This window comes from Megalops cyprinoides, chromosome 10 (genome assembly GCF_013368585.1).
Source record: "Megalops cyprinoides isolate fMegCyp1 chromosome 10, fMegCyp1.pri, whole genome shotgun sequence".
NCBI classification, from domain to species: Eukaryota; Metazoa; Chordata; class Actinopteri; order Elopiformes; family Megalopidae; genus Megalops; species Megalops cyprinoides.
Genome location: NC_050592.1, coordinates 13,139,602 through 13,152,112, shown reverse-complemented (window position 1 = coordinate 13,152,112; position 12,511 = coordinate 13,139,602). Strand labels below are relative to the sequence as shown.

The 12,511-nt window shown below is 42.2% G+C and overlaps 1 protein-coding gene across 1 annotated transcript; it reads right to left on the bottom strand.

Moving 5' to 3' along the window:
• Positions 1–507: 507 nt before the first annotated feature.
• Positions 508–12,310, bottom strand: rhbg (Rh family B glycoprotein). Its single transcript, XM_036538440.1, has 10 exons — positions 11,996–12,310; positions 7,540–7,726; positions 6,771–6,921; positions 6,330–6,477; positions 5,758–5,924; positions 4,943–5,080; positions 4,557–4,690; positions 4,088–4,209; positions 3,263–3,336; positions 508–2,284 (listed from the first exon to the last, which is right to left on the bottom strand). Exons 1-10 carry the CDS (start codon positions 12,183–12,185, stop codon positions 2,207–2,209), a joined length of 1,389 nt encoding a protein of 462 aa, XP_036394333.1. The 5' UTR covers positions 12,186–12,310; the 3' UTR covers positions 508–2,206.
• Between the last annotated feature and the right edge of the window lie 201 nt (positions 12,311–12,511).

Genomic DNA, 12,511 nt, shown 5'->3' with positions numbered 1-12,511 from the left:
AAAACCATCTGGATTTGGGCATTAACCCCTTCCGCACTGATTGCGCCATCATTAAGTATTCATGAGAGGATTAAAGTACATTTCCAAGCTTGCTTCCATTCTTAGAAGCTGAAAATTTATTTCTTTGTCTGTCGAGGTGCTGTATTAAGCTTGGTGTGTAAGAAATCAGCAAAGCCGTCAGGCCCTCATTCCAAGTGTATATTGGCCAAACCATTTGATTATGGGACATTGTGACAAAATCTAATAATCTCTCTAATCTAATCTCTCCGTTAAATATCCAAAGCCAAACAAGTACAAACAATCAGACGAATAATTTAGAAATATTTTCAATGGTCATATATTGCATACATTCAACTGAAGCATGAAAGAAAGCTAACACACATTTAAAATGTCAGAACTTAAATGGGCAGAATTTAACGGGGGGGGGGGGGGGGGGGGGGGGCAGCAACAAAGATAATTTATTTCTTGTTCCATCTGTGTCTACAGAGTGAAATGGCAAGGAACAGATCAGAGCTTGCCATGTTATTTATTTGTCTTGTGAACATCCATGTACATATCTTATGTTTCTGAGGTATATGGCCTGTAGTAGTACACCACCACGGCAGCGTCTGGTTTATTTGACATGTGCCATGCCATAACTATTACACCAGAAAACTAGGCTGTCACAGGTAGATGACACATTTTACCTCTGCAACATCTGTATATATCTAAATCAAAAATGACAATGTCAAATCTGAAAAAAAGCTATTTATTTCCAAATAAATTTGAATTGGAATTCACGGGGCATTTCACTTATCTTTACAGTAACTCGGTGTTGACAATGGTGAGTGATACTTTTTGAATCATTTAAATAATAGTGTTAGTGGAAACAGGAAATATCAAAAAGTGACAGAAGAGGACAGCATTGCAAGAGGGCCTTTAAAATGATAAATGTGACTTATGATCTTAACTGAATGATCAGCCTTTTTCCACGTGGAATATTACTGTAATTAGTGATTAAAAAGAGCTATTCTACCCAACGCTCTTTAAAATGTAAAAATCATATAATTCAAATATATTATATTACCACTGTGCCAACGAAGAAAGACTAATGTCTTTGGTTTTTTAAATAACACTGCTGTGTGTTTAAATAAAATTGACTTTTTCTTAAATCAGAGTTAACATTTTTTTTCATGTAACCGCTGCACTGTAACACTTGAAATATCACCAGAAATTCTGGTAGTAAAATCAACTATATTGCCTTTAAAACGTGAAAATATCAGATTCTCATTCCCGTGTCAAAGAACAATTTATAATATGGTTGATCATCGCCATCTAGTGGCTGTAGTTGACAATGTATTCCACAGTTATATTTGGGGTTTGTATAACGTGAATGATCGAACAAACGGTTATGGAGGCATTTACAATTCCATTCTAAACAGTAAGGCTGAAAATGAAACAATGTGGGTCATATCCAAGTATAACTGAGATCAAACAAGATATAAAAGAAAGCTATATAACCAAGGAATTTTCTTGTGACATCCAGCTAACTACCAGCATGGAATTCAGATAAAATAGTTTTCACTCCTATATAAACACACATAATGGAGATTTTGTACATCTCTCTTAAGATATCAAAAGACAAATTAGGAGTACAATCAAATACTTGAGCTGAGCAGACACAAAGAATGAAATCTGTATAGAACCATTAAGGAAAACAGCTGGACTGAGGCTCAGAGGGTTTTTTTGTTGATCAGATGAGGCTGGTTGGGGTCCCATTCAATGGTGATGATGCTATGCTCTGAAAAGCACGGTGGAATTAGATGATTGTCTCCTCATCTTTGTGCTTTGCATGTTATTGCTTGGGTAGATGCAAGTTCCTCACATCCATATGAACATTAGTCCAGAGGAGGATCTGATGCAGGTTTATGGATCCATGGGGTAGTAACCCCTGCATAAATACCTGATAACATATACAAGGTCACTATGTAGCTCTTATAAACAGTTGGTATGTGGTTTGCACTAAACAATACCACTTTCTTATAGGGAGTGAGGGTTAAGAATGAAAAATAAACTGTATGTTTCACAGTTTGTGTGTGTGTGTGTGTGTGTGTGTGCGTGCGCACGTGTGTGTGTGTTTCTTTTTTCTCTATCCATGCTAGCGTCCATGAGTGCAGACTTGCATGAGACTGCTACTTCAATGACTGTTTCCATTAGAGCAGGAAATTCAGCCATTGATTGGTTTCTCCACATCTTCCACTTGCACTGTGGTCATCTCCTCATGGGTGCCCTCTTCCCCAGGTACCTGGGAGAGAGAGAGAGAGAAAGAGAGAGAGAGAGAGAGAGAGTGTATAAAAAGAGAGAATAAAAAAACAGAAAGACGGAGAGCAACGCAGAAAGAGAAGCAGCGAGACAAAGCAAAGAGAAAAGGAGAAGGGGGATTGACAGAGATAGAGCAGAGATGGCAGACAGTATGGAGAGATGGGCATGTAGGTAAATTTAAATTATTTTATAAGTTAATTTAAGAATTAAAAGTAATATTAGGTTCCTGTGAATATAAAATAAATGGAAAATAGCTCATCCTCACACATTATGGAGTTGCTAATTCATATCTTGATGCGCAATGCATTCATTTCCCAGTCTGAATGTTAAAAACAGTGTTGCCCCATTCTGTTCTTAGCAGAGCCACAGTTCAACAAATAACTTACCTCAGCATTGACCAAAATCTGTTACATACATTTAATTAAGGTAGCAGTTGATTGAATTAAGTGCTCTAGCTTTCGAGTAGAAGACTTCTGTGGTGATGTTGGTATGTGAAGGAGATGGGCAATGAAGTTCAGAGCTAGTTGAAGCACTCTTCAACCTCAGACACCAGTACATATTGCAAAACCTGCTTAAGGTTTGCCAGCTGAACATACTTCTCAAACAAACCAATGGATCCATCAAATTCTCATTGCTCCTCTACTTGTGATCAGGACAGCAGCAGCATCTGCAGGTGGTATTTTACCTTTGTCATTCAATTCTACTAAACACTATCATGAACTTGAAGGTTCTGCTGTTCCTGTTGCTGTGGTCTGGTTACACCTGTGTAAATGCGCTTGACTCCAAGACCTCTGATAAAGCTGTTTTTGTATTAACATATTTGTGTTTATAGGATTCAGATATTGTAAATGTTATTTTTCCTTTTTTGGATATTTATTTGGGGCCTTTGTGAAATCCAGGTTGAGACAAGCTCATCTTTGATACCTGAATAGATAAATCAAAGGTATTGAAAAGGACACACCTCCCAGTAGATCGAATCCTCAAAGCAGTTGGTGTCCGGTGGAGCGCCATAGATGGGCAGCCTTAGAATGAACCCTGTGGAACAGAAATAGTAATAACAACATCAACAATAATAACAATGCAACAATTGGTTGTTTTTATATGGCACTGCTCAAAGATCTCAAAACTCCATATTGTGCAGCTGCCACCTGGGTGATGGACAGCAGCCATTTTCCATCAGAAGATTCACAAACACATCAGCTGAGGTTCAGAGGGAGGGACTCTTACTTTGCAGTAAGAGCCATGGGATTTTTAAAGGCCACAGTGAGTCTTAACGTTTCATCAAATCGACAGTGTCTCCTACTGCAGTGTATTTGCTCTAGCGCTGGACCATCAGCCTTCTGTTATGTTCAGAGATAAGACTGCCTCCTACTGGCCCAGCAATGTCCAGCAGCAACCTGGGCTTCCCAAGAGATATCTAACCCAAGTCCTGACAGAGCCAAGCCTAACTTACTTTCAACCATTGGGCAGGAGAAAGTTTTAGGGTGGTGTGGCTGAAGAGCATAGCTGAATAGCAGATAGCTGAATGCATACAACACAGGGGTATGTGGAGGCATGCACCACCTGTGTGTATTTTTGCATTCAAGAAAATACAACCAAAGGGCTGGAACCTTATTGCAAGGGGAAGGTTTTTATTGTGCATGAATTTTGTATGATGTAACTTTGTGTTCAGTCATGACCTCCGTACACTGATGATATGTTACCTTCCATTCACAGGTATGTCTTTGCTGGGTGACTTCCAATAATTAATGGGTCAATCCAGGAATCCACTGTATTTGATACCTACCTACAATCAGACCCCCTAACAGGGCAATGCCCAGGGTCACAGCCAGGGAGATGGCCTGACGCACTCCCTGGAAGGAAGCGGTGATATCGCCGGAGCTGACATCTGGGAACACATCCTTCATCCTGCAACAGAGCACATAGATCTGTCTTTACTCTACACACAGACATTTCTGATAGCCCTGACCAGCACTCTAGTCATTTTTAGATGTCATTTTACATTACGTTTTTAGATGTCAGTCCAAAGCTGTTCTGGTAGCTACCTGAAATTCATTTCCCTTCATGCTGGTTTGTCATAGCACAGAGTGGACGACAGTAATGAAGAACTATGAAGCAATACCCATTAAGATTTTGAAGAATGGAACATAGCTTTGGTGGCTATATTTAGTGTGTGCTTGCAATTTGTAGAGGGCTTACAGAAAGAACTTGAAAGATGACAAATAAAGGCTGTGGTGACAGCATGGAGTACTCACCCCTCTCCATAGACCTCCTCTGTAGCCAGAGCAGCAGTGATTGCACCCACAATGGCGCCCAGGACCCCTGGCATTCCATGCAGGTTGTGTACACCACAGGTGTCCTGAATATGGAGCTTGCTCTCAAGGATTGGCTGAACAGAGGAGGTGAGGGAAAAGCAGAGTTATACATTATGGTAGCAGTGTATACATGTGTGTGTATGTGCTTGGTGTGTGAGCCTGTGTGTTTCATGTTCTGAGACTCTAAGAAAATCAATATAAGATGATGCTTTGAGCACCTGTAAATGTACCATTCCTTTCGCTCGCTTTGACTGAGGTAGTTTTGCACAGTAATTGCACTGTGGTTGTGGTGAAGATCAGAGAAAAAGCGGGTTCATGCTGCTCACCGAGAGGTACTTGAAACCAAGGGTGGAGATGGTCCCGGCCAGAAAGCCCACAATCATGGAGCCAAAGGGAGTCAGCATCATCTCACCTGCTGTGCCCACTGCCACACCTCCTGCCAGAGCAGCATTCTGGATGTGCACCTGCATGGGCCAGAGTGGGATTTTCATTAGCATATTTCACCACTTAATTATGATGTTGAATCAATGCCCTAAACATGCCTGCAAAATCTTGCAGCACAACAGTCATTAACTCAATGAAAATGGCTATAAAACGTACAAATAATTAAGCTGTGTATATGTATGTAAGTATGACCCTTTTTTCTTTGTGTGCGGTGTAGGTTTTGATTTTTATGACTTTCTTACTGACATAGAATGCTCCAGGATGCACAACTTTTATGTCCTTTTCACAGTTCATATTACTCCTCTGTCGAAATACCATTAACTCACGTCTTTCAACAGTAAAAAATGTCACTGAACAAAAAAGTTATGGCTAATGTCAGCTCTCATATGGCTAATGTCAACTCTCATAAGTGATGGAAATTGGAAATCTGTGCCACGTGTGATATGCTGAGATAACTCTGGGAAAAGGGCTTTAATGTACAATCCTGACAAAAAAATGTTTAAATCATTCTGTTAACTGCTGTCTGGTAGACATGTCATTAAAACATTTGTTTTGTTCACCATGTTCTCATGTATTGGTCCATACAGAACGGCCACGACTGACAAACGGCACCCTCTGGAAGACTATGACGCAAGCCTCTCAACATACCAATCTTGCATTCTGTGATTACTAAATTCCACCCTCCACACCTCCTTACCATATCCAGCTTGCCATCATGGCTGACCAGGGAGGAGAAGGCGTAGGTGGCCAGTGTGCAGGCGGCCAGGGAGTAGTAGGTGTTCATGGCAGTGCGGTGCTGGTCGTCACCATGTTCTGTGATGGCCGAGTTGAAGCTGGGCCAGAACATCCACAGGTAGATTGTACCTGTGCAGAAATACGAACAATAACATCTGGATTTCAGAAATAATTTACTCCATCAAAGGCGGTTATCTGCAGGGAGTATGAAGGATCTGTATCAAGGCCAATTTGGAAGGACAAAATAAGAGGCACTTCAAATTCATAAAAAAACATATCAAGGTTCTCTCAGCACACATGTTAAATTGGTGGGGTTATATAGCATATCACAATGCTGTGCCGTGGGATAAACACTGATTATCCCACGGCACTGATTAACTGATTGTAATGATTTTTATAATTCAATAATTATTGACCATGACACAAATTATACCCTTACTCTAGCTTTGGTTACTAAAACTAAAGGTGACTCCAGACAAACAGCAAGCACAAGCGAGGGGAGCGGTCAGCTCCCATTCAAAATTTGCATCTTACCAATCATGGCGAAGAGATCAGAGTGATAGACGGAGCAGTTTTTGTGTTGGCTCTTGCTCAGCTGGGGACGGTAGAGCACACGGGCTACCACCAGCCCAAAGTAGGCCCCAAATGTGTGGATGGTCATGGAACCGCCTGCATCCCTTGCCTGGTGAAGAAACCCATTTAGCGATCCATAGTTTATTTAACAATATTTCAAATCTTTCACCCTGACTTCTACACGTGTTAGCTTAGGAGGAGGGAACACAACATAAACAGGTATTCTGAGAATGGCAGAGGTCCAGAAAAGGAATTAGTTAAGACTGTCAGTTACTTCACTAAGAAAGAGACAAAGCTGGTCAGCGTAGTGGCAATGCTAATTACTTTGTGCCAGCACTAAGTGATTCACAAGTATGCGCTGGTGTGTTCTGGTTGGTAATATGCATGTGCTCTCACACTCACCCCTAGGGCAGTGAGGAGGATGAACTCATTGACAGCAAACAGAGTCACTTCAAACACGGCCATCAACAGCAGCTGTACAGGGCTGGTCTTCCCCAGCACTGCCCCGAAGGAGATCAGAACAGAACCAGTGCAGAAATCTGCGTTGATCATGCTGCAAGAAAGACATATTGCTTCATTTCATTTATAACCTTCGCTCAGTATTCCCTCTGCTGTTCAGTATTTATCAGCTACAAAAAGATCAGGTTTCCTTTATATCCCCATTGCAGTCAATTCGTTTATGCAGTAATTTACGCAAAATTTAATCAGGTTGTTTCTTCTGCAGGCATGTATGTTAATGTTTTTTTGTGCATACTTCACTTCTTTCACTATCCTTAAAGCACCAGTGTATCCACTTCGACAAATACATGGTTGTCAACACACTGTTCAACACCACTGTGGGCTATAAAAAATGTGTGTACACCATGTACAGAATATCAGGGCTGACTAAATGCACAATGTATTGTTTTGTTGTTCCAGTCCCTTTGCACACAAATGAGTGCATATTTGTGCACTCATGCCAGTATCTCAGTTCTCGACTCCGACGTGGAGCATGTCTGTGTGAATGCATGTGTGGGTCGTTTGTGTGTGTGTGTGTGCGCGCGCGCGTGTGTGTATGTGTGTGTGTGTGTGTGTGTGTGTGTGTGTGTGTGTGTGTGTGTGTGTGTGTGTGTGCGCGCGTGTATGTATGTGCACGCGTGTGTGTGTGCGTGTGTGTGTGTGTGTATCTCACCTCTCCACACCAATATGGATCTTTCCCCCATGCATGCCATGGAAGAAGCCCTGCATCAGCGTGGCCCACTGTAGGGAGAAGGCCGCAATCAGGAAGTTGAATCCCACGCTGCTGAAACCATAACGCTGCAGGAACGTCATCAGGAAGCCGAAGCCAATGAAGATCATCACATGCACGTCCTGAAAGCCTGCGGACATGGGGGGGAGAGGGGACTTTAAGTATTCTTTAGTAAGGGACTTCAAGTAAGCATTCCTCCCAAAAATATGTCATTGTTTCACCTTACGATGTGTACTGTTTAAAGATGTATCACTTTACACTTCATACTTGCGCTGGGACCATTTAGTCAACTGGTTTTACTTAGAGCACCTTATCTGGAACACCTGTTAAAAGGTACAGCTATGATGTGTCATTAAATCTCATTACCACTGTGAATTTGGTGTCACAAACACTTCTCAACACTGCTGTTCTAAACTATTTGGAAATGATAATTTCATATTTTGCCATTTCTGTGATTTTGAGAGTCAAATCCAGCAGCTGATATGCTGTCATAATTGTACTGCATATGGTTAAATGGTTAGGGCTTGGGAACTTCACATGGCCTACATTGGGTGAAACAGAGGGGTGTGCTGTCGCATTGACTCTAGTCAGTTTTCCTGTCTCTTGTTCACTCAGGCAGTCAGTCTGTGGCTGGCCTATTAGATGCATTTATGCCCTCTCAATCCTGATAGTGAACAATCTCCCTCTGTGCTTAGGCCTGGCAACAGGCCGTTGGCACAAAGGCATAGAGGTTACCAGCCAGGCTCCCTGCTGACCAACTGTCCCAGATATCCTGTACCTTCCCTCTAACATACCTACGCTCAAAGACACTTATTACACACACACACACATGTGGATGCAAACACACACACACACAATCATACACATACACACACACGCATGCACACACGCACACACACGCACACACACACACACACACACACACACACACACACACACACACACACACATACACACACACACACACACACACACACATACACTCATTTATTTACATTAACAACACTTAAAACTTGGCCAAGATCCAATTAAGGGACTGTTGAGAAAATTAAATAATTAACCAAGCTAATAAATCATCTCTTGGAAAAAATCCAGGCACCAAATCAGGTTCTTGAGGGAAAAAAAACATACAAATATAAAAAATGTAGTCCATCATCTCCATGGAAATATATCTTTCTTCTTAATGACAACAACCCAGAAGCTAATCTGATATCTTCCAAATGCATAATGCCAATAAGGGCCCCTGAGACAGTACAGAAGTACACTATACTCTGAAGATTGTGTGTTCTGACTGCTATCTCATCTCAGTCCAACTTCCAGACATTATTTTACCCTCATGCCAGCCATGTGTGTAGATACAGAGTGACTCCATTTTATCAAATTGCATCTCAAAATCTGTTCATTTCCCATACATTTCACTATAAGACTTTTCATAATATCCAGTGCAGGTGCAGACCTCTTTTTTTTACAATGGAACATACATTATTGTTTAAAAGACACTATCTTCTTAAAATTCACAGTTCTGCAGTCATCAAAACATTCTAACATATGCAAAACTGCACATCAGAGTTATATCTGATACTGTACAGTTACTTAAGAACGAACCTAGACAGCCAGGTGGGTACAGCTTCACCACGGATGCCCAAGTTACATGTCAAGACTCATTTCAGCCTGTTTCTTGTCGGAACATTACATCAGTAGTTTATGGAGAGGATCTTTCTTTTCCTCTTTCGTGTCAGTGTTAGTGAGGGGAAGGGTTGTGGGGAGTTGGGGGGGGGGGAGGTGCTTAAGCAACCCCTCCGGGCATAAAACCAGTTCCATCCTGAACCACCTGCCCTGTGGTATTAAGTATGCTATTACAAAACACACTAATCAAAACCAAACCCTTCATGTCAGCACATCCTCATTAATGGAATGAATGCATTCGACTCTGACTAAATGATCATGTGCGTACTATATCCTATAACATTACTTTCTGCTAAAAGGTAGTAAAGTCGGGTTAAACATTACCAGAGTGGTTGCATCTTATAGACCTTTGACCTCCTTGCAGTGGTAGCAATGTGGTCTGAACTACCGTGTTTGGACTTGGCGTTGTACCATTCTGCATTTGATTTCTCCAAACCACAACAGCAGAGTTCACAATAAGTATTTTGGGCAAGAGCCAAATGAAAAATATATGAGCGTCATACATCCCCACTCATCCACTCCCAAGACTATACTGATAACGGAGTACCTTCTGTACATACAGGGCCTGAAGCAATCCCTATACAAATGATGACATAAACAACACTGCATTAGAAGAACAGGTACAGAGTGGGGGAAAAAAAAAACTTGTGTCACTGGTCAGGTTGTTTGGCTCAGTCTCATTTATTTTTCTTTCATTCAGATCTCGTTTGGCTCCCTCATTGCTCCCTGTTAGCCGTTCTCACACTGTCAGAGGGAGGGAAGCCCCTATTCTCAAACCAGGCTGTGCCAAGTGGACCGTGCTGATGCACACGCAAGCATTCCTCTCTCAGATTCCCATGCTGGGCCCACCGTTTCACCCCACGGGCTCTGCACAGCACCTGCGTGACAGCAGGGATGCCTGCAAGTAAAATCTCTCGGTGCAGGGAGGGATTCCAACAGGTAGGTGCAGAGCAGGTGGACTTTCAACAGGGATTGCAGGAAGACACACCCACTCATGCCTGGGCTCTGCATCTCATTTGAGCTTCTTCTTAAGGTGGAACTCCAATAATGCAGGGACCAAGTTCACACAGCAGCATTTTCATTTGTTTTACTATGTAGGACTTAATTAACCAGACATCAGTCAGAGAATATGTTCAGATCTTTTTTCCCCAGAGTAAACCTTGCACTCACAAAGGAGGCACGGTCACCTTGTCTTAATTAACCTGCAGTTATAGCTTGTGGCATTGACCATACAGCAACTGAAACTGCTTTCAAGTATTTTATTCTGATCACATCACAGCCAGCCACACTTCACTGCAACTGAGGTACTCTAGGCTATGTTCTAAAGAATGGATGCGAGTTTATTGTACAATCGTCATCTGTCATGTATTTCTAATTGGAGCTTGAAAAGAATAAAGCTATTGAAATGAACTCTAGTTAGGGAAGAAGTTTAGTTTTGATATATCAACTATGAACGAGCCCCTCTAGGGCTGATTTAGGGAGTCAAACTAAACTCTTTCCCAGGCTTTTGTTCAGTCATACAGTCGCCCGTGGTGCCTTTATAAGATGACAGTGTGGTGAAATTCATAGCAAGTGTAATTAGCTCCATTGAAAAGCCTTCAGTAAGTCTGCCTTGCAGCCACAGAAGCTGCATAAGTGAAAAAGAGAACAGCATCTGAGGAGGATAACTGAGTTCCTACAGAGCTCCTTCTGTCTAGGGGGTGTCGGTTTCGCCTCCTAGAAAGGTACCCCAGGTCATCCCTCACAATGTCAAATAGGAAAATCCTGCTCAACCGCTGTGCAAATCCATCACCGTGTGTTCAGGACAAGTTATTTGTGCCCATCCTGGACCTTTCCATAAAAGAAATGTCTGTGGTCTGAAGATTGCATCAAAAAACATTTTAGTAGGAAGTTTCATCTGATAGACAGGGGAGATGGCGCCGGAATATTTGAATTTCTGTTTAACACTAGCCATTCCCCCGGCTACAACAGGTTGAAGGCTATGACATATATTTGTACAGGAAAGAGACACACACATCATTACATTATTGCCTATGGGCTGTCAAACCTGTTCCTCTCCAACGCTGTCTTTTTGGATTAACTACCACACAGACACAATACGTCAGAAAGTGCATGTTAGTTCCTGCTTAAAACTATACTGTTGAGCTGTTCTGTGTGCAAGACTACATTAAAGAGTTGCTTACTCATCAAAGAACACTTCTAATCTTTTACAGTTTTAAAACTGGAAAAAAACTAGGGACAGAGGCACATTTTCAGAATCCCAATTCACAACTGCAGCATAGATCTAATATGATATTCACATGAATTAAAATGTTTCACATTTCTGTTTCTTGCGTCATCAAAACAACGTCCACACGATCATAAAGCCACCCAAATCCTCCTAACAGTTATTTAACTTCAAACATCATGTCCTTCTGCTAGATTTATGCTTCTGCCTTCAGAAAACTACAACTAAAATTAAAAAAAAAAATCACTGAATAAAGAAGAGAGAATCACTGAATAAAGAACTATTTCGTCCAGAAAACGGCCGTACAGGACAGGACTGAGCTATGTCTAAAACAACCTGTCAGCCCCATCTTTTGCCACTCCAAGTTACTGCAATGCAGTCACAGCCCACACCATAAAGCTTCTGGGGTCCCAGCCATGAAGACAGCCCAATCCCTCCACCCTCCCTCACCCAGCCCACCCTAGCAGACCCCCCCGGGTCACTCACTGGGGTAGCGGAAGTAGAATTCATTCTCGTAGTTGGATTCATTGTGCTTTTCCATATTCTCGTGCCAGTGCTTGGCATCGGTATCATCATCATACTGCACCAGGGTGGCAAACAGGATGATGAGGATAACCTCCAGAATGATGCAGGTTATGGGCAGCTTCAGCCGCAAGTTGGTCTTGTAGTCAGTCATGGTGTTCTCCTCTTCTCTGGCCTAGTTCTCGGAACCCAACTCAGCTCCAGGGAGCAGGAGACACTTCTCAACTCCGGAGAGTGTTTGTGCGTGGACCCCAGCAATCCGGTTCGTCTGTTGTTTTGTGTTGTGTTCCTCAAGTGCACACCCCACCCCTCCCTGCTCCACCAATCCATTGCAGCAAGTCCATCCGAACTCCTCCCCCCTAAAGCCTGTTTTCTTTAAGGTGGTCTGGAGATCACTGGAGGATTTTCAACTGGTTGAAAATGACAAACCCTCGTTTCTTAGCTTTGTAAAATCTAAATGTATCAGTCTTAGTTCTTAGC

What these genes read in the sequence shown, in the direction of transcription:
- rhbg (XM_036538440.1), bottom strand. Translation starts at nt 12,185, where the DNA reads ATGACTGACTACAAGACCAACTTGCGGCTGAAGCTGCCCATAACCTGC. An exon ending in TTGGTTTCAAGTACCTCTCG is followed by an intron (nt 4,691 to 4,942) that starts GTGAGCAGCATG and finishes TCCTCTGTTCAG; the next exon opens with CCAATCCTTGAGAGCAAGCT. An exon ending in GTTAGGGGGTCTGATTGTAG is followed by an intron (nt 3,337 to 4,087) that starts GTAGGTATCAAA and finishes TCTGTTCCACAG; the next exon opens with GGTTCATTCTAAGGCTGCCC.